Source organism: Strix uralensis, chromosome 4 (assembly GCF_047716275.1).
Source record: "Strix uralensis isolate ZFMK-TIS-50842 chromosome 4, bStrUra1, whole genome shotgun sequence".
Classification (NCBI taxonomy): Eukaryota; Metazoa; Chordata; class Aves; order Strigiformes; family Strigidae; genus Strix; species Strix uralensis.
In genome coordinates, this window is record NC_133975.1 from 130195212 (window position 1) to 130222658 (window position 27447).

The window sequence follows — 27447 nt, forward strand, 5'->3', positions numbered from 1 at the left end:
ACTGCTTTCTGTATGACTAATGTAAAATTTTTCAATTTTTTTCACAAGCTAAGTGATCATATAACCGCATACATAGACTTAAGGAGTTTCTGGTGTTACACATAAAATGTTGAGTAGACTTCAGTCAGTCCCCTAAGGGGATCTTTCTACAGTTGTTTATATGAGAAACTACGCACCTGAAACATTCCTCCCTCAGTTTTTTCATGTGTGAAGGTACTTTGGTTTTGAAGGTATTTTGTTTTGAGAAGAAGCTTGGTGCTTTCTCAAAATTAATCTTCTCAGATAACTTCCTAGAATTAGAGTAACAAGCTAGCATTAAAATAAAGAACCCCTTTCCCTGCAGTCAGTGTCTAAAGTTCCCAAATACAAACAACCTCTCTTGCAGTTCCTGGTGTTCCTAATTTATTTGGGAAAATTTTTCTCAATGGGCTGAGTTACTATGCTTTTAGTTAGACTGACTGTCACCTCGCTGCAGAAAAAGAGAAAAAGCATTTTAGAGTTACTATTTGGAAACATTAGTTATCAACAACTAATCTAAAAATGTAAAAAAAAACCCAAGTTTGGGATAATAGCATTCTACTTTTTTAGGATATTACTCAGTTTCAAGGGGGCTTTGGCATGGGAGAGTTATACTGTCAAACTAACGTGCCTGCCCTTATGATTTCACCTTCATTGTTTTAAAAACTATTAAGATTTTGATTGGTATTTTGTTTCCCACATTCAACAGAAATATGGAAGCACCTAAGAACAAGAAAAAGAAACTATCCAGATATCTGACTATCACAGTCAAGACAGAATTTTATGTCAATTTACCAGTTCTAAAAAAAAAATCACAAATGTAACTTAGACTTAGAAAACTACTTCAATGCTGTGAGTGTCCCTTAAGTGTTGCCATAACATTTTGCTTCCATGGATGGTTTATTAATTCAGTCAACTCTTTAAAATAGACGCAAATGTGGAGTGCCAACTATTTTCTGAAGCATAAACTGGAGAAAAAAAAAGGAGACCGGTGAATGTGAACTGATTTTTATTAACTGATTCTCACATAAATGTTGCTTTCCAGGGGGGTCATGAGCAGCTTCTAAAAATGATGGAAGAACGTATGATGGATGTTGAACAGAAACTAAGGCTTGTGAAGAGGCTTCTCCAAGATAAAGTAAATCAGCTGAAAGAACAAGTAAGCATTTTTACTCTCTTCCTCAAATCGCCCCCATTATTTCTGTAAACAACTAAGTGGGTAAAAGCTGCCACACCATTCTTGTTTAGAGTGAAGTTAAAGGTGCTTTCCTTTTTCTTTTAAGGCTTCTGAGCTAAAGTACAGCATATTTGCCCAAAACTTCCTAAAACGCCAAACTGGGGACTGAATCCACTACTCATTAATTTCCTAAAAGCTATGCTTGTTTGGTATGCTGATGCACTTAAAGTCAGGAAAGAAACATCAATGTTGTCCAAGTATCTTAACTGGAAAATTTGATTAGAAAAGGAGGAAAAGGAATTTCCTGAAGAGTACAGACAGGATGCTGTCCTAGCACTGTTCTTTTTTTTTAATATTTTCTTTTTATTTTGCTTTTATTTTGCTGAGTAATTATGTTCTATCCACAATTCAGCTTTCCAAGAACACTAAAGCAGATGCAATGGTCAAGGATCTCTATGTTGAGAATGCACAACTGCTGAAGGCTTTGGAGATGACAGAACAGCGGCAGAAAACTGCTGAAAGGAAAAACTATTTACTAGAAGAAAAAATTGCCAACCTCAATAGAATAGTCAAGAACTTGGCATCCCCGTCATTTAATTCAGCATCCGAGATAAGGTTATAGCAAAGCCATTAAGTCTGCCACAGTCCCATGCACTTTACTGAAATGTTAATATTTCAGCTTTTCACTGTGTTGCCTTTTTGTATTGATGAATTTTAGTTAACACGTGCCTCCAAGGAGAGGACAGACCTAAATCCCAAACCGGACACTGCCAAAAGAGAATTTTGTTTCTTCCCAAACTGCTTTTCTGCTAAGTTTTCCCTAGAAGTAATCCTCACTATCTAAAAAAACCCCATGTTTTTCTAGGTTAACTTATTTTGATACTTTGGTTTTAATTTAAAATATAAATTCTGAATTTACTGTACTGAATCAATTGAAGCCAAGGTCTAATGCAAACTTACTGAATTCAAAACTTTAAAATATTTTGGGTTTTCTAGAATACTTCATGGTCCAAACCTAATAATATTGATAGGTCAGTCTTCAACACTGTCAGTATAATTGCTGTTGTAAGCAAGACTTCCCTGATGTGGTCTGTGTCCTGCAAACTGATTCTGGTTTCTGTAAAGCAATATGCTCCACCTTATGCATTAGGCTTCTGGGTTATTCTTCATGGCTGTTTCTTTGCAGAGCTCAGAAGAAAAGTTTTCTTAAAAATACGTAGACTACTGCCTCCAACTAAGTGTAATGGTATTTCATCTGAAGAAATTTCCCAGCTGGCAAATAAAGACTACTACCTTTTTTTTTATTATTTTTTAAGCTGTGCTGCCAGACAACTTAAAAAATGTAGAGGCCTTAATTTTTTTTGTGTGTGGAAATAAGTTATACTAAACAAAGGAAGAGTCACTAAGCAGAAGTGAAGATGTTGAGATTTGTTTATATAATTTGTAAATTCAGTGAAGCAGTGGAGTATGTTTATTAAACAACTGGCAGAAGAATGAAGAGGGGGACTGGAATGATTTCGTCAGTGAAATCCCGTCACTGGGCCTCACAAACATGGACCTTTGCCATTAATGCAGTGTTCGGTTTGACCTGAGTGATAGTTTGGAAAGGCCTGTCTTTTGTATAGATCCTAGTACAGAATCTAAGTTTGTAATTAATAGTGAAGAAACATATTCAACGTGGATATGAAGAACTCAGGGAACAACAGCCTAAATTAGCTTCCTTCAACATTACAAATGTGGATATTAATGTCAGTAGATGAAGATAAATATGCATTAGGAAAAGCAGGATAAACCAAATTGTATTTGGATGAGTATTACCTTAGTACTCGTAGATCAACATGCGGAAGTGCTGTAGCCATGAAGGTCGAAGAGCATCACGGTTTGTAAGGACAGGCAGTACCTCCTATCCGATCAGTCAATGAGGCCAGGGAAATGCAAGTTTTCTGGGAACACCTCAAATACTCGGAGGGGTCTGACACAGAAGCAGCTGAATAAGAGCTGGCATGCTCAAATGCTTGTAAATAATCCATTACTGCAAATAGTCTAAATGCCCTACAACTGCCTTGCCTCCATCAGACCAGTGAGACACATTTAAACAATGTAAATAAAACTGGTGAAAGGGGCCATACTGGCAATACTTGAAACTGGAGCTCTTTAAATATGCATGAATTGAGGATGCAGAGGAAGAGAGCGAGATGTTTTGTCTCTGAAACCGCTAGCAAGGTGACAATTCTGACAGCATTTGTAATGAGCCAAAAGTCCCCCAGAAACTGGGATAGTACTGTCTACAAGCTGTGGAGTAACCTCTGGAAGATGATTTTTCACTCCCTGCTGATTAGCATGTGGCTGTAGGGAATGCAATCTCTGTGTACGTGGTTACTTACCAACTTCAGAGGGTTGAGGGACTGAACTAGACATAGAGGGTATGACCTCCTCTCCTCCTCCTCCTCCGTTCCTTTATGCAGGCAATACCGTGGAAATGGAAATACAATCATGTAAGAAGAACATGTTGGAGTATCACAAAGTCTTTATAAATTATTTCACTGCTATGCTGTTTTAAATGCCTATACTGGGTATTTCTCTAAGTAATCTCAAATTCAGGGACTTGCATATCCTGTTTTTCAGAGGCTGCAAACATTTTTTTGCAAATCTGAAATGTGTCAGATTGACAAATTGCATTGATAGAAATCAGAGTTTTAAAAAATTTAAAGTAGCGAGATCTTGTTTCTTTCAATATTAATCAGTAAGTGGTATCAGTTATAATAAATCTCTATGTGTGGGTACCAGGGCTGTCTGTTAGCAATATGGGAATTGAGCACACCCTAAAACCATGCATACGCTCTGGAAACTAGCAAAGTTTCAAAAATACTTCCAGGAAACAATGTAAATATGAAGTTCAGATGATCAGAAGGGTATTTGGAAAAATATTATTAGCTAGCATATTTTAACACTACTTCATATATTGACGTAGGTTTACTTCCAACACTCACTCTGTGACCAAAGTCTGAACACTGAACAGAGGGAACAGTACTTCACTTTTACTGTGCAATTAATTCCACATTACTCAATTTTAAAGGCTAGACTACTTAACTAATTCTTTTAATCTCCTGGTAGGTACCAGGCTTTTAGAAACCAAACATACAGACATTTCTGGAGCACAAAAAGGGAGCCCAGATATTGGAATAGAAGGGAAAAACAGAGAAAAGGGACTTTTACTTCTTCCTTTCTCACCCTATCCTACCTTGTTCTACTTTTCTTTCACTCAGCTTCAAAAAAACTAACGTAACCACAGGAGGAGGAGGAGGAGGGAAATGTTTGGTAAATATCTTTTAGACAAAACTCCAATTTCACTGGAATACTTGTGTGAATTAATTCTCAGAAGTGCCTTTTATAATTACATATTCTAGAGCCTTCCTGTACTGTACTGGTTTTGTTGCTACAGGACAATTCAGGACAATCCCTCCCCAAATGGAGGGAACACAGAGAAAGGTAGTGCTGCTTACAAACGGGTGTCATGTTGCTTGTTGGTTCATTGTGTCAGCTCAGAAGATAAGCAGCTAGTTTTACAGAGTCCAGGCTACTGAAAATAAGCATATAAACATGTAAGTTATTAAGCATTAGTGGTCTTTTGTGCATGAATGTGTCTCCTATGCGGTGTAGGCATTTTAAAGATACCAAAGTATTTAGTGGTATTGTACCAGTCAAAAGTCACTGAATTTCTAAGCCTGGTTCATACAACATGTCTTGCCACTTAAGACATTAACTACTTTATTACCAGAATATATTTTAAATGTTTTCAACTCTTGCTTTATGAATCACTGTGAAAATAAAGGCACACAGATATCTCTGGTTGGGAGTTTTGGAAGAGGACAGACCTCAAGTTAAATTTATGTGTACTAAATTCACACAGTTGAAGTGCCACTTGTCAATTTAGAATTATTTAAAAGTATACTTTGTCGCACATGCTCCAATTACTACTTTAAATACAGGGAAAATTGAATTCTGATTGGAAAAAAAGAAAGATTGTAACATACTTGGTTTTAGCCAGATTATATGTAAGGTAGAGCAGGGAACAGTCTGGGTCTATCAAGAGTAAAATCTTTTTGTTTACTTTTAGCAAATGACATCACTGTCTCTCAGGTTTTCCATCATTTACCTGTTAAGTCTCCCGTTCGGTGTCAGATGCTGTTATTTCATGACAAATGACTTCTGTATAAATGGAAACAAATGTAATTTTTTTTATGGAGTTTGTTTTCTTCCGGTGTAATATATTGTGCTTACAACATGTAAAACTGAAAGATGAATCAACTTACGCATTATTTATAATGAATGTAAAAAAAAAAAAAAACATATGATCCATACTTGTGTCTTTTGGTTTTTATCCAGCGTGAATATATTTCAGTATCTCCCCATGGAAGTTGCAGGTACTTCAAGTAGTAGCTGCAAATTCATTAAATGCATACAAAAAGGTGTAAGAATTAAAAGGACAGTTTGGCATCTACTAAAAATAGTTTCTTCCATTATGAAAGTATAAAATTGATTAAAGTGTAAAAAACTGACAGGTAGTGAGCACACCTCTTATTTTCAAGCACATCCTGCCCTCAGCTTCCATCGCATACCTATTTCTCACCGTTATATGGAAAATAGCGAGTGCTTCTTGTATGCCTTTCCTGTTTAACCTTCTAAAACTTAACTCTTTTGGTAACCGGTGTGGAGGGCGGAGCAGCGGCTACCTGCTGGGAGCACCCTCCGCCAGTCACCGAGCTCCCGCGGGGCCTGAGCTTCCCCTGCCGGCAAGGCACCGGTGCCACCTCGGCCCTCCCCAGCCGGGTGAGGGGGGGGTCCCCGCTACCACCGGGGAGGAGAAGCCGGCGGCAACCGCCGCCATTTCCCCGTCGGGGGTTCCCTGAGGCGGGTCCCTTCCCGCCACCGCCCCGGCGCACGCGCCCTCCCCGCCGCGCGGGGGCGCTGTGACAGCGCGCGCCCGCCCCTGCCCTGCCCCGCGGCCTATCCCCGGGGGGCGGAGGCCGCTTTCCCACAAGCCCCCGCGTGCCGCCTCCCCTCACCGCTGACCCGACCCCCCCCCCCCCCCCTTCCCCGCCTTCCCGCCCGGTGCGCGGCCATGAGGGTGCGGAGCAACCGTCGCCGCGCCTGAGGGGACTGGGGCGGCCGGGCCGTGCCCTGCGGAGCGGGGAGCGGCGCCGGGTATGCGGGCGGTGGGAGCGGGCCGGGAGGTGGGATGCTGTCGCGGAAGAAGACGCGTACGGAGCTCTCCAAGCCGAGCGAGGTGCAGGGCAAGTACGTGAAGAAGGAGACCAGCCCTCTGCTTCGCAGTGAGTGTCGGGGAAGGGCTCGGGGGGCTGGGGGCTGGGCTGGGAGGACAAGCCCGAGGCCTCCCGAGGGGGGGGCCCGTCCTTTGTGTGCTGTGGCGGTGGTTTGGCGGGCCCTGGAGGCCCTGCGCGGCTTTGGGGGGATCTCTTCGTGAGGGGAGGGGGGGGGGGAGGTCGGGTGAGACCTGGGAGCTGATGGGGGGAGGCTGACTTTAAAGGGGGGAGGCTGACTTTGACTTTAAAAGGGAGCCCTACACATAGTGTACCACCAGCTGCTCACCATAAACAAACTTGGTTGTTTTTTTCATTTTCTCAGCTACCGTTGCTTAGTTTCCAACAGGCAGGGTTTAAGGTAGTCTCCAAGCAGGTATCTCTCACATGAACAGCACAGATCATCTCTTTCTTTCCAGAAGTCAGGGTTGTTTTCCCAATCTAGGCGGTGTGCGCTGCCAAAAGGTGTGTGCTTTGAAAATGAGATAACTGTACAAGGCAGTTGCATAAAGTCCCCGTGGAAGTGAGTGCTCCAGTTCTTAACCATGAATCAACGTGGTGAGGTCACCGCTATGTACCTTGGACACTCTGATCTTTGTGTGGCTAACCTGATGCTAATGCCACAGACCTGGTTTTGCTAGGACTGTACAAAGCACTGGCAAATACACGTTGAAAGTGCGCTGGGGTTTCTTTCTGTTAACATTTGAAAACAAGCTGAGACTGAAATGTATTATGCTGTAATTGCAGGATGATTCTGTGATTAGCTTGGAGATCACAACTAACAACGACTAATTTGTTGGTAGGAGCAGGCACTCAGCTTTTCTGGAAGTATTTGCTGCATGAACAGCTAGTTCCCCAGTCAACAGGCAAAATCATGTAGTAGTCAGATTACACTGACTTAGTCTTTAATTAAAAAATAACCCAAAACCCACAAAGTTTTTTTCATATGAAGCTGTAGGCGTGTTTAAGGGGTCAACACCTTTTACACGTGGTATTTGCCACGATGTAATGACTAGTTATTACATGACTGCTTTGTAATGATTATAAATTTACTGATGATACCTTCTGGGATGCACTGAATTTTTACCCTAAGTTATAAAAGTTGATTATGAGGGGAAGGCAGTGAAATTGTATGAATAGGTGTCACTGTTGATGCGCACAACCTCTTCAGGTAAAGGAGAAAGACAGATATCTTCAAAATAACTTGAGACTTTAGTGTGTGCAGAATGACAGCATTTTGCTGGCTGAACTTTGTGATTAATGGAGAAAGTGTGAATTCTGTCCCTGATTTTGCCATGGATTCCTGCAAGCACGCAGGCATTAATGTCTTCCGTTATTCTGAGTTCATAAGGACAGTGGTCTCGATGAACTGGTAGAATGGTAGCCAGGATACTTGGATTTTCTTGAACCTTCTAGTAGAGAGGTATGAAGCCTGGCTGATGGAGCCACAGTACAGCGTGGGGTGGGTTTTTTTGGGGGGTGTTTGTGTGGTTTTTGATGGGATTTGGGGTTTTTTGTGTCTATGGTGGATGCAGTTACACTGGCAAAACTGCACTCTTGGCAATAGGCTGTTGCTGGTGGAGGGTGTGATGGTTTCTGTTGCACCAGTACAAACTGGAGAATTACCATTATACTTCCTTATGCATTAGCGGTGCCTTAAAGGGCTTCTAGCATTTGTATTTCCTCAGTTCCGTGGTGTAAATCAGCATTGTGGCCAGCCAAATGCTTTACGTGTAAGTACAGCCAAAGCTCTTATTTCTCTTTCATGCTGTATATCAGACCTGATGCCTTCATTTATCCGTCACGGTCCAACCATTCCAAGACGAACTGATATCTGTCCTCCTGACTCAACAACTTCTGCGTACGCTTCTGGTGGAGATGGAATTGTTTCCAGAAACCAGAGTTTCCTTCGAACTCCAGTGCAGAGGCCACCTCATGAAATAATGAGACGTGAAAGCAACAGACTGTCTGCGCCTTCCTATCTGGCAAGAAGTTTAGCTGATGTCCCCAGAGAATACGGCTCTTCCTCCCAGTCCTTTTTAACAGAAGCTAATTCTGTTTTGGAAAACGGAGATGCTGGTGCCCGTTGTTATTATTATGATCATTTTTATGATGCCCAGAGGAGACGTCAGTTAAATGATCGCATACATGAGGACTACAGGTATTATGAACACAACAACGATCTCTTCCAGAGGATGTCACAGAATCATGGGAGGCACACTTCAGGTAAGTATTAATTGTCACTTTTTTAAAAATATGTTTTTGATAAGACTTTAGGTGCAGAGGTGCATCTGGATGATCGGGGTCTTCTTTTTAGGAGGTACGTTGTGTAGGACAGAGCTTCTTTTTGATGGCGCTTCTGTGATCTGAGTACCCTGTGTGTTCACATTTCTTAGAATCAAGAATTTGATCACATATATCCAGAAATGAAAAATCCATTTAAACCAGGATTTATTTATGAAGTAAATGGGGTGAGGTTGAGCAAGTTTTTTTTAACGCCAAGCATATATGCAATTCCTCATGACAAAGTTGATTCAGTTGCTAACTAGTAAGGAATTTTATTCATTAGGGGCATCTACTATTTTCATGATACAAAGAATAACCAACAGCTCTAAATTATAGCATTGCCGGTTTATTTTATTATATTTTAACTATCATTGTGTTGTTATTTAATTTTATTGTCTTAATTTGAACTCAATAATTAAAAGAATTCATTGTAAATAGTCAAAGGGAGGAATGACAGCTTTGTGTAATTAGCAAATTGGCATAAGAGTTAGTGCTGAAATTGACTGCCCAGTCCTTGATTATTTTTTTTTTTAATTTTCTTTCTTTTAGCTTGTAACACTGTTTGTAAATATGCCTGTTTCCCCCTCAAATTCACTGGAACTTGTCTTTGTTTTCTAATGGAAGAATAAGCATAAGAAAGAAGAATCTATTTAATATTACTTTTTGAAATGTTTGATTCTATCTGTGATGACACTGAAGAATAATTCTTTGATGCTGTGTGCTGTTGTGAATCTATTGGTGGAATAAAAAACCCTGGGATTACAATATTGCCCATAGAAAGGTGACCTTAAAAGTAGTAAATTTGGCTGTGTTTGAGCACTGTATATACTACAGAAACTTATGTTCAAGGAGGAGATTGAAACAAACATTTCAAACCTGTAAATAATGTACTTTCAATATGAAATATGCTGTTAGTTCATTATTACTTGTAATCAGTAAACAAAATAGTAAGTAGTCTCTAGTAAAATAAATCTCCTCTCTAGAAAAATAAATCTGCTAGGAAGAAGGTCAGCATTTAAGGCTGCTGACCGTGTGTATGGAATTATAACCTGACAGTGCTTTGTGGGGTTTTTTTCCTACAGAAACATTTCAATGAAAACAGACAGAAAAGCAATGCTGCTGTCAGCCAGTAAACTCTGAAATACAAAGGTTTAAGACTTGCTCCTTTATCCTCATTTATTTTCCTAAATGCTAACACATCTGATCTACCTAGATTTTGCATGAAAACCCTCCATCTCTGTCAGTTGTTCAGCCGGCAGTCATTAAACATTTACCTGGGTAACGAGCACCTATTAGCGTGTGCCGGGATATTGTAGGGAGGAGAGGCAGGAGGGGAGGATTTCATAAACCAATCCGTGAAGTGAACGTTCAAAATTACTGCAATAACTGTGTGCACTGAGGAAAACTTCAGCAAACGGTACTGCCGCTGTGTGGATTGAAACAGCAGTAAGTGGAAATGGAGCTCTTGGCTATTAGTTTGCAAGTGGAGTTTAATTTCTGAAATTAATAATTTAATTCTTAAAACAAGCTAAAAGTAGGGCTTTACAGCCGTATTTTTCTCAACTGTAGCAACATGGATTTCTTTCTAAAAAGACCTTTTTTTCCCCATTTGTCTACGTGTCCCCTTAGCCACTGGAAATCATAAAGGAGCTGCTGATGTTTGTGTGGTGTCTGTCATTCACTCTCATATTTTTACATTTGATAGTTTGAACAAATTCTACACGTATTTTGTCACTGGTGAGTATTCAGTCTCATGCATTTGTAGGGAGAGACAAAAAACAGTGAGCCTTTTGTCTGCCAAAGTGTCTCCCTTTTCCTCTTGTTTTGTTTTTCCATCTCATCATGGAATATGAACTTTTGAATTCTTCTCGGCTTCACTGCAGGAAGAATATTGACCTACATCATTAACTTTTGTACATCTTTTCAAGAATTGCTGTTATGTTTTCTCAGTAAAAGAATTATGTGGCCAAAAATAAGAAAACCTTAGATTTTCTTCCTTCACCTCACCATTAAGCTTCTTTTTATTTGAGCCATCCATTGTCTTCAAACCTTTAGTGTTTTCCTTGAGCTACACTAATCTTTCTGTAATTTCTACTTCCTTTTTTCCTGCATTTCCAGAATACTGAGGCAGACCTTTTGCTTTCATTGTCTAAATTACTTTTTCCTTACAGATGTCCATTGTTGTTTCTGAATGTTTCACCTAATCAAAATTCTTCATCAAGATAATTGGTGACAAAATCACCTAATCCCTACAGTTTCAACGTATGAGTCTGTTTATTAGCTATACCTACCCTTTTTTCCCCTCTCCCCCCCCCCCTCCCTCAGAAGGCCCCCCCAGTTGGTCCTGTTACGGTTTGGGTTGATTTCTGTGGAAATGTTGCCTGGTGAACACAAGTTGTACTTGGTGAGCGATGTTTCATTCAGCGTTGGTTACAACTGAGATGACTTTGGAGAAGCAGTGGTCTGGAAGGGAAGAGGTGTGTTTCAGCTTTCATTCAAAATAAAGATTCTCTGTATAATTTGGAGATAAGTTGAAAACATCATCTTATTGAGATCTTCATACTCAAAGTATTCAGCTTCAAGTCCCATGATTTTCCAACAGTTGGTGTTGACAGCATTGATATGTTCTTTCATAGGCATTTCTCCTTGAAGTCATGTTTTCCCTCTCGGCATGATTCAATTCTCCCATGTCCTCCTTTTTTTACTCTCATTAGATTTGGTTTTAATTAGCAATCTAGTGCTGCTGTTTTCCTGAAAAATGTCTTCAGTTGCAATATTTCCTAGTTTTGTATGTTTAGCTACCTCTGTGGCATTTCTTGAAATTTTTTTTTTTAGTGTCCATTTCAAACTTAATTCTAAGAGACTTTACCTGTCTTTCCTCGCCATCTCTTTCCTCTCTTCTAGGTTAAAGGTTTGGGGAGGTCTGTGGTTGAAGTTATATCTACAGTATAGATTGGAACTAACTTGTAACCAAGACCTCAGAGTTATTTGTACCTGTTTGAGCGGTAAGCTAAAAAATTCTTATGTGTATATGAAAATTGCTGAGATTAAAATCACAGTGTAAAGGAACTTTCTGATGGTGGATTGTAAGCAGTTGACTGTGATGTCAGAGGAGAAAAATGATTAATCCTGTGAACAGGGAATCCAGTGCACTTTAGTGAAAGAGGGTTCATCTCATGTTAAATTGTACCCCTTAAAAATTGCAAACTGGTAATCGTGCTTAATATAAGAGCAAAATAAAGAAATACAAATAATTAAGTGAAACCTATTTAGAGCTAAAGTAGCAGGGCTTTTCTTTTTAGGTGTGTACACTTGACTGGCTTTCAAACAAATGGCAATTCCTGCCCTTTTCATTTGTGCTGATTTTGCAGTAACTTTGTAGCATACTTTTTGAGGCTTTCACAGTACTTCCTGTCATTTCCTATTTGTGAATTTATGCTGACTTGAAACACCCCATTCCCTCTGACAAAGGAGACACTTGTGGTCAGAAAGTACCTTTAGATGTTTTTGAATGGGTTAGGAAGGCCTAGAACCTGCAGACCTAGCTAAACGGGGTAGTTATTGGAACTTTTTTGCTATTATTACTTACTGCCTTAAACAGTTCATTCATCTTCTCTTCCCGTTCTTCATCCTGGTTTGATGAGGGGAAGGGAGAGGATTTTGGCATCCTGAAAAAAGGCTCTCAAGAAAATTTACCTAATTAAAGACAAATATGAAGGCCTTTTGTTTGCCTAGATTTGTTCCTCAACACTTTGAAATTTGGTTGAAGCTAGTTGTGGGGAGTTCATAGGCTCAAATTTCTCTGCCTACATCAGCACTGTATTTAATAAACAAAGACTGACTTTCAGTATTTTTGCTCTTTTCCCTTTATGCTGGACTCCTCTGTGCTTCCTACTAGGCAGACTCAAGAACGGTCCTTTGCTGACCTGGAAATGTTTCCTCCTAAGGACCTGGACTTCTTTCCAGGCAGAGCACCTTTACGATAAAACCTCTTCCATGGGCTGTGAAAGCATTAACACGTATCACTTAGTTTTCTTTGTTCCATGCTAATGGAACAAACCAAACAGAACTTCCTTGATTAAGGAAGGTACATATTCTTCACATTTGTGATGTTATTAGCTTAAGATATGTTTTTAAGGGAAGAATATTGAAGGAACTCTTTACACTGATACCTTATAATGTGCTGGAATGTGGTGATCAAAGTTTGGGTACTGGTATTAGGACACCCTCTTGTTGAAGATGTTGAGAATAAGACTGTATATAGGGCCTGGCTTTACTTAAAACTCGGAGTATTTTAAATCTTGTTAGTACTAGTAATAAGTGGTTGCTGTTCCTTTGCGCTTAAAGCGTTGAGAACATACACAGTGATATTCCTAAGCAAGCAAACTGCATTGAACAGGATTTTCTTTTGCTTTGGAACAGAACATGACACCTCTTGGCCTGCTTGACAATTAATTCAAGACCTTAAACTGAAGATACTGAAGAGAAGGAAAAAGAAAAGCCACAAATAATGAACCAAAAAATACCCCAAGCACAAACCATTATGAAACAAGAGTTAACAAATGAGGCTAGACAAGTTCTAAAGAGGCAACCTGAAAAGGATTTACAATTGCATAAATTTAAATTAATTGTTGACCATTCTTGAGATTTGGTAGTGCCACTCAGGGGAGTTTATAAAGAACAGTGCTCATCCTTAAGCAGAGGAAAGGAGACTTTTAACATTTGGAAAAAATAGGTAATTTGAACAACTCTATTCCTTGGGAAAGCAGAAAGAATGAGAATTTCTGTCTTGCCATAGATAAAACAGTATGTGAGCAAGAAACCCCTGAGTAGTTACAGTGAACTGGTTCAACTAGTCTGGTTTTGCTTATTCTATGATAGAGTTCACATCCTCTACCAATAGGAAAATCACAGGTTTTACACTAGATGTTTTGATAAAAATGGATCAAGTTGTAAGTTTGGGGTTTTTTTCTGTAGATAGTTTGCATTGTGCCATGTAAATCTGGTACCAGCCCATGATTCTGGGAATATCCTTGGTGTGTGCAGTAAAATCCTGTGTGAAGCTTTGGGCTGCTAGGAAAATGCTTCAAGGTTAAGACCTCACCTGAAATTTAAACACAGAGGAATATCATACTTTGGCAGTATGTCACAGAAAAGGTGGTGTTCCCAGTAGGTGTACTGGTTTATACTTTGGAAAAGATCCCATCTGAATTTACTCTTCCAAGTGTTGTTCAGTCCTTATTATTGATACTTATAGGTGTGTATATATGAAAGTCAATTTTCATCTTCTCTTATTGTTCAGAATCATAGCAGGAGCTATTTCTCTTGTGTGTGTATATCCACTCTCCCTTGAAGGAAGCATCTGATGAGTTTTATAAGGAAAAACAGTATACAGTTTCTTTTGATCTCTAGCAACTCCAGTTATATACACAAATATCTAAATTGTACTAATTGCCAATTTGAATGCCATAGTGGGTTGATGGTTGTAAGACACTCTGAATATTACCTAATGTCTTAAAACTTCCAGCACACAGTATATTTCAATATGATCTGTGATTTTTAAGGGGAAAAATGCACATTAAGGCTCTACATGATAGGCTACAACCTGAAGTATTTGCAACCATCAGTTTATAAATGTGTAAAAATGTGTAGATGAGTTATAAATTTGATTTGGTAAGTAAGAGCTTTCTAGTTGTGGAGGCTGGGAACGCTGTTCAGAGCTGGTAACTGATACAGCTGTGTAAGTTTATCTTAATGGTATGACTCTGCTTCTTCCTATATGAAGCCAAAATGGCAAAAGGAATGTATAATGTATTTGTGGTCTGGCATTATTTTTGTTCTTTGCATCTTAGAAATGAAATAAAAATAAGCTGGCATTGGGAGAAACCATGTAGCTAGAATTAAATGATTGTGCAACACAGAACTGCCAGCGCTGCCTTTCCATTGAGTGTAGCACTGCTTTTTAGCCTGTTTTCTAGGTGATTTCTCTATGTAATCTAGATTTTGGTTTTCCTCATTACCTATGTCCCAGTCTTCTCAGGCTTTTGTATGAAGAGATAGAGGCATTGTGTCAAGAGAACTTCTGACGCAGGGGATGGCTTGTGCAACTTTTAATACCAATTTCCAAATTTCTAACGCTTTAGAAAGCATTGACCTTTACCCCAAGGAATAAGTATGTATGTATTTGCTGCTGGAATCATGCTAGAATTTAGGAGGACCTGTAATAAAAATATAGATGTGCTGGTTTTAACAGTAAACAGAAAAATAGGTTTATGCCTTGGTGAAAGTTCTTTTCCCCAGTCAAGTTTGTGTGTTCAGATCTTCTGGTAGTGGTGATTTAATAGTTACTTTTTATATGTGCATGAAACTACAACACAGCAGACCAGTTAGTTGGAGAAAACACTGAATTTGTTTATCCAAAGTGCAGTATTTTCAAGAAGCTTAAATGTTTGTATTTTGTCATTGGAATGAAAACAAAACCAGTGACATAACTAGGGTCTGAAATAGTTTTCCTGCCCCAGTACTACTAAAGGTCAGGAAGCCTCCAGGATGTTTCTTCTCTGGAAATAAAGGTCTAGATTGCTTAATCCTAGTGAGAGGTGGGAGCTGTGACATGAACACGGCCATCGGCTTTCATTTATAAAGCTGACAAATCGGTAAATGCTATCACGAGAGGAAATACTTAAGGCCAAACAGTTCAGAACGTGACAAGGCTAAAAAAAGATTTGTTGGTGAGCACAGATGTCTTAAAGAACAGTACTCAGGAAAAAGTTTGTGAGATTATTTTTTTAAAAATGTATTTATTCAGTTGCTTTGGAGCCTTCCCATTACTTTATTGTTGATGACTTCTATCTTGTAGTAGAAAGACAGCCCATCCAGTTCTCAGTCTATGTCATTTTATATGTAAACAAATGTTTAAAGTAAGTGACAGCCCTTGGTGTCCTGGTTTAACCCCAGCCAGGAGCAAAGCGCCACGCAGCCGCTCACTCCTTTGCCCTCCTAGTGGGATGGGGAGGAGAATTGGGGAAAAAAGGTAGAACTCGTGGGTTGAGATGAGAATGGTTTAATAAATAAAATATAATAATAATAATAATAAAATATAATCATAACAATGATAAAATAAAATATAATAATAAGACTCATAAAATATAACAATAAGACTCATAAAATATAATAATATTTTTAATGAAAAGGAATATAATAAAAATATAAATAACTCCCAAGAAAAAACATGTGATACACAAGACAATTGCTCACCACCCGCTGACCGATGCCCAGCCAGTCTCCCAGCAGCAACCCACCCCCAGCCAGCTCCCCCCAGTTTCTGTCCCGAGTGTGACATCCCAGGGTATGGAATAGCCCTTTGGCTAGTTCGGGTCAGCTCTCCTGGCCACGCTCCCTCCCAGCTTCTTGTGCACCTCCTCACTGGCAGAGCATGGGAAACCGAAAAATCCTTGACTACTTAGCAACAGCTAAAACATCAGTGTGTTATCAACATTATTCTCACACTAAATCCAAAACACAGAACCGTACCAGCTACTGGGAAGAAAATTAACTATCCCAGCCAAAACCAGGACATTTGGCTAGCAAGCTGTGTTGTGTGTGTATTGTTGAAAAGGATTGTTGCCTTTGTCAGCAAACAAGAGTATGAAATTGCCTGAGAAATGCAACAATTTTGCTGCTACTTCAGAGTTACTGTTGTCTTTTTGAGATAATGACCATACCTGAAACCTCTTTTTAATAGTGTGCTTTAGATGGATAGACTCTGCCTTTCCCTCTCACGCTCAAAATAATCACCCCAAAATGTTATTTCTGAAAAACAGAGTGTATTTCAGAATCAGAAAATAATTATTTCAGGAAGGGGTGTATTCCTCAGTCAGTAAATGTGGTGCTTGGGATGGAGTCACTTCTGCCTTCCAAGAAAGTGGAAAAAGTGCCTCCCATACCCCTTCTGGCTATGGGAAATGGTAGCACACAAACTCTGATGAATACTGTGACAGAATAGATGCATTTGATAGTGGGATGAAAAGATAATTGAAATTTCTTTAAAGCCAGAGACTTTTTAACTGTAGAACTGTGGCTAACTGAAGGTAACTACTTAAGATTTATAAAAAGAAAGTTGAATTTGGGACAGCACATCCAGTAGGTTTCCAGGGAATGGAAAGAGACCTGCAAAATTCTTGATTATGTCACTTGGTTTTTGTGGTTGGGGTTTTGGGGGTTTGGGGTTTTTTCCATTTTCTGTATTTATTATGCCTTTTATTTCAACTAGTTTCCTAAGTATCCATAATACATAGAGGGAAGGAAAAGATGAAACTGGAATTAGTTTCTTCAGTACATCTATCAGCATCCAGGAGGCTAATTTTTAAAATGTAAAAACTGTGTGTATGTTACAAGAAATCACATATTTTAAAACGCTAGTGAACTGTCTCTTAATCAGCTGTTTAGCAATACATCCTGAATGTGCTGTTTCTAGGGCAGAGGTGGGAACTTAACCAACTACTGATTCCTGAGCTCTCCTACTGCCAATACACCTAACCTAGGCTTTAGTCCTCTTGCTGGGGCAGCCCTTCTCCTGGTGCAGCACATGTCACCAAGAAAAGCTGGAAATTACTTTTTTTTCACGTGCCTCTTCAGCGTTACGAAGCGTAGGTGCTCAGTTTTAGAGAAGAGCAAGACGTAGTGAAGCAGATGCACAGCCTGTTAGACGTGAAATTTCCTTCCAGAATCTGTGGGAGGGAGGAAGGGGATGAAGGGAGATGGCAGAGAAGAGATGAGGAGATTTTGTGACTCGCTCTGAACAAAAGGTCTCTCAATCTTGTCAGGGTTGCGTTCAGAAGGCCTGGCTGGCCCACCCCACAGTGCACATAAACCAGCTGGTCTAACAGACGTGGGTGGTTTTAACAAAGAAGATACGGCAACATCAGCCTGCGCAGGATGACCGTGTTCAGAAAAGGGCTTGTGCAGGGTCCTGTGTGGATCCAGCTTTTCTGATTTCTCTTGTTACTGATGATACTTTTTGGCCGTGATTACACGCGCTTCAGTAATAGCAGGCGGGGCAGGACAGTGCTAACCTTGTCCCTCCTCTCTTGGTTCACCCGGTCCTGTTGCTGTTCTTGACTGGTTAATCTGAAAAGCTGTGTCAGTATTCAGTGACTTTTCTAGATAGTTGTCATTTCTGACTGTAACCAGAAAAAGAGACAGCTGTGGGGTTTGGGGAGCTAAATAGTTTTGATGCAGCTATAATAGCATATGAACAGAAACTGTCATTTATGTAAAGCTTTAACATTTGTAATCTAATGTATTGTTCAAATTCACAGAGTGCCTCGTGGTGGGGAGGGGAAGTTGACTTCATATATAATGTTGATTTGGGGTATTATCAGTCTAGCTAAACATTGCTTTCCCTTTTTTTAGGCATCGGTAGAGTTGCTGCTACATCTCTAGGAAACTTAACAAACCATAGTTCTGAAGATTTACCTCTTCCTCCTGGCTGGTCAGTGGACTGGACTATTAGAGGAAGGAAATACTATATAGATCATAACACTAATACAACTCACTGGAGCCATCCACTCGAGCGTGAGGGACTGCCTCCAGGATGGGAGAGAGTTGAGTCAGCAGAATTTGGAGTGTATTATGTAGATCACATCAATAAAAGAGCTCAATATAAACATCCTTGTGCTCCCAGGTAAGACATCCACCTTCCCTTCTGTGATTGTTTTTTTCTTAATCCAGTTAAGAAAGTGGAACTGTTTTTGTCTCGTATATAATGTGCCAAAAACTTCTTATTTTTAGAAGTAAACTTTACTGGCTCTTGACTAAAATTTTTAGAAGAAGTTGTAATTGTTAGGTTTTTGTCTCATCTGTTACTGTCTTAAGTTTAGAAACAGGATATTGTTCCTAACTTACTAAAACAAAGCAACCATTCTCTTCAACTGTCAGTAAAACAACAAAGTTGCTGAGAACAGAATTGAACTGTAGACTGAAAAGAAACTTGATCTGATGTTCCAGGAGACTGTTTGAATGAGCAGCACATACCATCTGAAACATGAATTAAGTCTTGTCTAGAATGAAAATCGGTATTGTAGCTAATTTAAAGGTAAAATGAAGTTAGTATACACCAAATCTAACAGGTATTTTCTGCTACTCCCATCTATTTTGCTGTTATGCAGAAAGACAAAGTTTTTTTAACGTGTGACACGAATAATAAACATGAGGATGTCCTTTGTTATCAACGGAATAACTCTTACAGCTGCTGCCTGAACACATTTTTGTTCTGGCATATTAAATGGTGGGTTATTTGGCTGAATCACTACTTGCCATTTTTCATGGGGTTTTTTTGTTCTGCTGTAGTATCCAGGTAGCAGGCACTAGGTGACTAGGTGTAAGGTGAATTTTATGGTGTGTTGACAGCAGCCACGCTTAGAGTTGTGATTGGAGTGAAGCACAAAAATAGCACCAGAAGTCGCTCTCAGTATAGGCCTGCTGAGGCAACGCTCCATGTGTGGTTGCATCATCGACCTTTGCATGTGTGAATCTGTGTATTAATGTTAACCATTTGATGATATCAGTGTAGTTAAATTATTGCTTGAAGGTTACGGCCTTTGTCTGTCTTCCTTTGTACAGCGTTCCCCGTTACGACCAGCCTCCCCCTGTGACTTACCAGCCCCAGCAAGCTGAGAGAAGCCAACCTCTCCTTGTCCCTGCGAACCCCTACCACACCGCAGAGATTCCAGACTGGCTGCAGGTCTATGCCAGGGCTCCCGTAAAGTGAGATTTGGGTTTTTTTTCTTCCCCTTCGCCTTCCACACTAGCTGAGAAGGAAAACAAATGAATTTTGATGACTGAAAGTAGAGCTCTACCTGGTATCTAGTTCTTAATTGCATAAGAATTCTTGCTGACAGAGCGTGAGGAAGTTATACCAGATGTTCATCGCCTGAATTTGCTTTGTGTTAGGCATTACTTACAGCCATCACAGTACTTCGTGTAGTTCACCTGACTTACAGAATGATTAATTAGAGAGTTGAGGATGTGATTTACCATCACTCATTTGTGAGAACGGCACCACGTGCTCGTAAAATATGCAAAATATTTTTAGGGTGTTAGCTTCTTAATGTGTATGTTACTCCTTTTTAACAAAGACATACAAATTTTCCTTCACAATTAAGAATTTTGAATACAGACCGCAATCTGTATTTCTATTCAAGAACTGTAATTAAAAGCTAAATGGCAGTAAAAAGTCACTTTTTTTCAAATAAACAATGCTATAGGAACAGGGAGTTTCCTCTAAGAAAATATTTGAGTCAGCCTAGTGAAACAAATTACATTTACTCATGGGTACAGCTCTGCAGAAGAGTAACACTAAACAGAAAAGCAGTGAAAAAATCTGGATATGTTTTAATAATTATGAAATTATGTACTTTTTCCTAAGGAGAATATGGAGAAACTAAGTTCTACAGCAATGAGCCGGTCAGCCTGTAGTTGCAGATTCATATGATGTTCGGTGACTTCCACTAAAAAAATCCTCTTATTTTTCTTTAGCTGCTTCTAGTAACTATAATTTGAATGGGTTTTATTACTAATTCTGGCTGCTGGGTTTGCCAGCAGTCCATAAAGATTTAAATTGGCCTAAAATCCACCAATACACTTATGCACCAGAGACTCACTAAGTTCCTGTAACCTATGGGAGGACTTGTTTCCTAGAAATACTTTTAGGGTTTGGCTGCAGCTGCATTTCTTTATTTAGGTCTTTGGCACATCCAGACAAAGTAGTTTTAAATATTTCAGCCTGTGTTGTATGAATTCTTGTTGGTACTTCTCTTGAAACTTGAGAAACAAATTTAAGGCAATTTAAACAATTTAAGATTATCAGGAATTTATTTAGATCTGAGACAAATTTTTTTTAAAGAATTCATTCAAGCTGTTTGAATAGAATTTACACTGTTCAGAGAAATTAAAAATCATGTATTTTCCAGTATCCTTTTAGTCTTGTTACAGTAGTGCTGGTGGTACCAGCAATATTGCTGTAATCCACAAACACGTCTGTGAAGAAATAAATTGTGGTTTATGCTAATATTATATTGGAAAAGTGAGGAAGAGGTAGCAGCTGGCTTAGTGTCACCTCATCTTGAGGACTTCTTAAGGAACAATTCACAGAATCCCAGAATCATCAAGATTGGAAAAGACCTTGAAGATCATCCAGTCCAACCATGAACCTCACACTGACCATTCTCAACTAAATAGATACATAGTTTTCAGAGTTATTAAAATCAAGATCACTTATATGTTTTCAGTGTAATTTTAATAATGAACCTGTTCTCTGTTGCCAAAGCAATTGGCTTAAAACAGAGAAAAACATCCAGTAATGCTTATAAATTCTTTAGTAGTATTGTCCAGAAGCTGAGTGTGAGAGCTATGAATATCCTCCCATGTTCTGGTGCAAAAATGAAAGTAAGTGGGCAAAACACTTTCTTAATTGTAGAGGAATAGCTTTTGTGATCACCTATTTGAAACTTACTGTAAAAATCTGTTGATTGTCAGTACAGTTTTTCACTGAGATCGTTGTGGTATATTTTGTTACAATTTGTTACTTAGAGCTGACTCTAGCTTGATTTAGCTGACTAAAAGCCAGTCATTTTTGTTGAGAAAAGTAGATAATGATAGCAAAAATAGATAATGTTAGCTTTTGTTTCAGCAGCTTCTCTAAAGGATAAGAATTCTGGCCACTGGAAAAATCTGATGGAGAGTTTAGTAGGTCTTAACCACAATGCTTCCTTATTTGAGTGAAAAATGGTCAAACTGTTAAGATAAAAAGATATGTTGGCTTACTGCACAGTGGAGAGTCTTTGATGTCTAGTCATAACTTGAGGTTATAACGATTTCCAATATCAAGGTCGTTTTGATACCTTGAAGTGTCCTTCTCCCCTCCTGGCACCTATCAGGGTTGTTTTGAGAGTAAGCGCAGCTATCAGAATAGAGCACAGTGGAATCAAGACTCCTGGCTTGTGTTTAACCCTTTCCTAGACTCTAAAATGGGGTGTTTCTCCACCTTCCAAGTTAGCCTGGTAGGTGTTCCCACAGTATGTCAGACTGCACGTGAGGGATTCTGAGGGTGAGGAGACCAAAAATGCCTTCCTTGGATGAGAGAGCGTGGTTCAGATTGTTCCCCTCCTTCCTCTGGAGCATGGGTCTGAACCCAGGTCTTCCTTCTTCCAGCCCTAACCAATGGTTTGGGGCAGGTCAGTGTTTCTTGTGTTGAAAGTGTCCTATTTTATATTAAATCTTTGCTCTCTACTGGGAAGAGCACTGGAGACGGGGTATTCTGACTGCACGTTCTGCCTGGTAAGCTCCTGCTTTCTCACCCAGGAGGGAAGGCTCTGCACTCTGCAGGAATTTTGTACTAATTTGCTTTCTCCCCTCGATTTCAGGCTCTGGGACTAGTTGCCCTTCTAAAAAATACCAGGGGAGTCAAGGTCAGGTGCTGGTACCCTGTGCCCTGCTCCTTGCGACATCGCTGGTGAGCGTTCCTAGACCTGCAGTCTTTGGGATCTGAATGAGCCCCTTCCCACTGAGGCACTGCTAGTGGCTTCATCTTTAATTAGACTTTTTCTCCCATTAAACACTGCTCTTGGCAGGCAAAATGAAACTCTCACGTGGAAGAGTAATCCTGATGTGCTGCTGCTCTTGAGAATCTGTCAGCAGCAACAGCTTCAAAGAGCTAAAGAACCACCAAGGTTTTAGCAATCGGTGATGATGCTTAAAAAAAAAAAAAAAAAAAGCTGCCTGCCCCAGAAAACCTACAAACATGCATGTGATGGAACTTTTTTTTTTCCCTTCTTGTATTGGCACCTTAATAAGAAACAGCCCTTCCACTGAGAATGGGCCTTGCTGCGGAATATATTTTAATAAATGTCGTTGGCCTGGAACATTTTAAAGGATACCTCAGCGCGGGGCAAGCCAGGGGAAATCCTGCTCCAATTGAATTCAGCTCATGCTGAGTGGGAAAGGAGCAGAGATGGAAAGGTGGTGTGCACATAGACTCAGTAATCAAGTGCTTACAAAGGTGGTTGTACTTGGCAAACCTTCCCCAGCAGCTGCTCGCAGTCTGCCTCTCTTTGGAGTTTGATCTCCACGTTGACAAACAGCTGCAATTTGGGGTTTCTTGCTTTCGGGAAAAGTGACTTTTAGCAGTGCAGCCCTGTCAAGACTTGGGATAACTTGAATGTGGAACCTGTGATTTAGGAAGTTTTAAAGAAACTGTGGTTATTTAAGTTCTTCAGATTCCGTGGTAACCATCTGCGTGTCTTGGTGCTTCTCTGGTGCGTACAGCCTCCTGAGTATATCCTTTCAATTTGTAATGCAGTTTATTTGCATAAATTTACTGATATTTTGGCTTCAGCTTCCACTCACGTGAATATATTTTCTCACGTGATTCATTAAAATGGCTATTGGAGAGCTCAAATCAAACAAAATCAAGATTAAAACTGGGTTGAGGAATTGCTGTTCCCTCGCCTTGCTCAGGAAATTCTGCAGCTTGTCCTATTCCCGGCACTGGCCAGGCCCATGGTGGTACACTCTGTGCTGCTCAGGTCCCCTTTCCAGGGACAGCATTAGCTCCCCTGCACACTTTGGGGTGATATTCCTGAAGTTCTCTCAAGACAAGGCTCTCCAAGCTTAGGCAGACTCAGCTTAGCCCAGATATCTCCACTCAGGAGGACTGTGCTGAGTTGCTCCTTGGGCTGTGTGTCTGTTCCTGAACCGGGCAGCTGTCCTCATGGCTGCTGGCTCACATCACCCTGCCAGGCTTCCCTAGTCCTCATGCTGAGGTGGAAATAGCCCATTGAAGAGAAAAATCTGTTTATTTTAAGCTTCAGTATATATATTGAGCTACCCAAAGTCATCGTACTACTAGGTTTAAGTTTGGGGATCAGGCTGCATACAGACGTGCTGGTGGAGTCCCCATCCCTGGGTGTGTTTAAGGGTCATTTGGATGAGATGCTGGGGGATGTGGTGTAGGGGAGAACTTTGTAGAGTGGGGCTGATGGTTGGACTCGATGATCCCAAGGGTCTTTTCCAACCTGAATGAATGATTCTGACTGCCGTGAGCCGGATCCCAGTCGGTAATCGTTCAGCCACATGGGCTTCGGAGCCTGAACTAACGTACCCTAAGTTGCTCACCAAAACAGTTGTCTTGCTGTTGGCCCGGGATCTTGGGTTTTTCCAGAGTTATTTCAGTTACCAACTCCTTGAGGAACATGCTGAATGCCAGTGTCTCCTGCTTAATACCATCCTGCAGCTCTTCCCCATGGGGTATGGTGGTAGTACTGGCCGTGAGCCACAGACCTTTAATCCTGTCTCTGTAGAATCACCACAATTTGGTTGAAAAACTGTGTTAGAAATATGTTTTTCTACCGGGATCTTGGAAACCTTCCCCTACTTCTGGCACAAAAAGAGGGCCATTAAAAAAAAGTAATGAAGAAAAATGCCTTCTTGAATGGCTTGGATAGCTTCTATGTAAATATTATAGAGATTCAATTTGGGAAATGTTGAACCATGTGTTTGGTATAAAAGATCATCAGCTTTGGAGAATTTGTGGCATGAAAGTGAGTCACTGATTAATGTTATGATTGAACAAACCTCCGTTATGAGACCGGACTTGGTTTGACCAGCTCTCTGCCTCCCTTGCAGAGCTTCGAGTGCCAGTTTTGATTGTGGAAAATTACTTGCAGGAGAAATGGCATAGTTGTGATTAGTCACAAGAGTGGTTTGGCAGTTCGGACACAAAATGGAGCCTTCAGGAAACTTCTTCAGCTCTGCTAGTGAGACAAGGGAGGCCTGAAGAGGCTCCTCTGACGTTAAGTTTGTACCTGTCCAGTGGCAGCAGCTTTGATATCCCACAAGTCTGGACGCAGGGGCGTGTTTATGTTTCAGAAACTGAAAAAAAGCGTTAGGGGTATAAACAGAAATTCAGAATCGCTCCCTATTAAAAAGTAAAAATAAAAAACCCTGGGACTAACAGTGATGCAGCTTTTCTAAGAAAAGCAGTGCTGCCTGTTGAGCAGGAGAGGAGAAAACCTGCAGAAAGAAAGGCCAGATGCGCTTCGCCAGCAGCTCTGGCACCCCGGAGCATCCATAGTGGCTAGTGACACTTTCCTTGGACGTGGTTTCTCCCGCCTTATGGCCTCGTGTTGTGTTTCTGCTTTTCTTTGGGGTTCGTTTTAATGTGTGTCCCTCTCCTTACCCCTGCCGGTACTTCCTCGGTGAGCGCTCGCGTGCTGCACCGCTGCCTGGTGTCACTTCCCTCCTCAAGGAAAAAGTGTTGACGGCGGGGGTGACGCTTCGATGACCCAGCCTGCTGTGTTTTCCCCTCACCTAACCAACAGCTTGTAACTGGGGGAAGTGGGAAAAAATATAACAGTAACTGGTTGACCTCACCACTGGTCTTGTTTCAGTCTCATGCGGGGAGCTGGGTCAGATATTCATAAAGGAGGAGTTTGGGGTGGCACCAGTGTGCCTCAGGCTCTCGGCGCATGTCTTCAGGGGACCTCCCTGGGTTATTTTTTCCAGCGTGGGGAGACAGAACGTGCAGGATTTTTAGCTGTTAGTGCTTGCATGGCTCCCTTGACACCCACCCTGCTCCCCGCGGGGCAGAGAGATCACTGCCGGTAGCTACGGGTGGTGAGGAGGTTCCTTGCTGGTGTGAGTACTTACAGCTGTTAATTATGGCCTGATTGGATTTCCCTGCTCATGACCCTGTTTGAGACACACCGACTTAAATTAGTGCTGCTAATTAACAGGAGGAGGGCAGTGGCCAAGAGTGCTTGTTAAGGCCAGCACAAGAAGGTTCTGGAAATAAAGGTGTGTTGTGAGGGAAGGCGGGCAGCGTTCTGCCTTCTGGGGGGTACCTGCTGGGGAGAGTTGGGGTCTGCTGTTGAAATAATGAATTATTTTGTGCGTGTTACTCTAAATTTTAAAAGATGAAGATACTAAATCTTCAAGGCTCGTTGTGAACAGAATCGCTGTTTTAACGCTTCCAAAACACCTTTTTTCCATTGGTTTATTTCTTTAGTATTTCTCAAGTTTATCGTGGCGTATTAGGAGCGATTCTGCAGCCGAGCTGTAAGTGATGTTTCTCCGGCTCGCTTTGAGACGCCACCCCCTGTCTTTTGGTGTTAATCACCTTATTTCTTCACCTAAAAGATACCAAGGGAGATTGCTAGAAATCTGACCGCTGGCCGCACAACGGCGGGGGGCCGCTTCGGAAGGAAACGCGTGAAACGCCGTGTCTGGGCCGGCGCTGGCACGTGGGTAACGGGCTCTTCTGTCACCCCAGGTACGATCACATCCTGAAGTGGGAGCTCTTCCAGCTGGCAGACCTGGACACCTACCAGGGGATGCTGAAGCTGCTCTTCATGAAGGAACTGGAACGGATCGTGAAGCTGTACGAAGCGTACAGGCAGGCCCTCCTCACCGAGCTGGAGCACCGCAAGCAGAGGCAGCAGTGGTATGCCCAGCAGCACGGCAAGAATTTTTAAGCTACCAACTCTTTTTAACAGACTTTCATGAGGACACTTAAGAGCTTTAAAAGGTTTTTCACACTTAAAACTATGAAAAAGTGCTTTTGTTGAAAAGGCAGCTTATTTTTGTTGACATTGCACCTTTGTTATTATCCTCTCGAATATTTTTCTACCTGTGTTATGTATTGTTTATAAAAAAAATGAAAAATGTTTGTTAACCTTTTTCCATGCAAGAACTAGTTTATTATTCTGAAAACCAGCGCGGAGTTTAATCAGAGACTCGATTCTTTTTCTAGCAGTCAGCTGCATTATTAAGAAGCTGATGATATATTTTTTAAAGGACAAGAGATGCAACTATATAAAGTGTCCTGGATTCAAACCATTGTTAAAACCCAAATGACTTATTTCCGTGCGTTTCCCTCGGGACTTGGCACTCCTCTCCTGAGAGAGGCCTGCTCTTTGTTTACAGCTTTAACGTACAGAACACCGACGCTGCTGCTGTTCCGTAACACCCGGACAGGAGCGGAGTCCACCCGCCGAAACCAAGTTGCTTCTTGGAGGTGAAGTCTGAGTTGCCTTATTTTTTACTTTAACGCATTGCTACTTTAGATTACTACTAGTTTTCACAGAAGTTAGTCAGAGGGGAAATACCCTGTACCTTCTTAAAGACCGAGATCTCTAAGCAAACTGTTCACAGGTGTTTAAATCCTGAGTAAACTGCATTTCATAAAATGTGACCCGGCCCCATGGGAAGGTAACAGTGTTGTCCAACCAGCTCTACCACGCCATGGAAAAAATCAGGGATGTAACAACAATTACTTCTTTTTAAATGAGCTTTTGTCTTGTAGTAAAGCTTCCTTACTTGGGGAAAATTTTTAGTTGTACAGTTACCCTCTCCAATATTTTCATTTGGTTCATTGATTGTCCTGAAGTGTTATTTATGGATTCTTTTTAGTGCAATAAACATTGTTGCCGACAAAAAAAAATACATTTCTTGTAAATCCTATTAATTCAATAAAAATAATTTTGTTTAATGAATGAAGGGTTGTCCAACTGATTTTTTTTGTCTTTTAGAATGTCAAATAAAATCCACCCTGTGGATAAGGAATTGGCTGGATGGTCACACTGAGTT

The 27447-nt window shown here is 40.6% G+C and overlaps 2 protein-coding genes across 2 annotated transcripts in view; both read left to right on the forward strand.

Annotated features, from left to right (window-relative positions):
• The window catches only part of NIN (ninein), a 64730-nt gene extending 59174 nt beyond the window's left edge, over window positions 1-5556 (forward strand). The window contains exons 29-30 of the mRNA XM_074869222.1: window positions 1064-1177; window positions 1608-5556. Of these exons, the coding sequence (XP_074725323.1) occupies window positions 1064-1177; window positions 1608-1817 (324 nt within the window). The 3' untranslated portion in view covers window positions 1818-5556. The remainder of the gene's footprint in view (window positions 1-1063; window positions 1178-1607) is intronic.
• Window positions 5557-6217: 661 nt separating this feature from the next.
• Window positions 6218-27353, forward strand: SAV1 (salvador family WW domain containing protein 1). Its single transcript, XM_074869234.1, has 5 exons — window positions 6218-6528; window positions 8296-8742; window positions 18217-18487; window positions 19426-19569; window positions 26132-27353. Exons 1-5 carry the CDS (start codon window positions 6435-6437, stop codon window positions 26331-26333), a joined length of 1158 nt encoding a protein of 385 aa, XP_074725335.1. The 5' UTR covers window positions 6218-6434; the 3' UTR covers window positions 26334-27353.
• The last annotated feature ends 94 nt before the right edge of the window (window positions 27354-27447 follow it).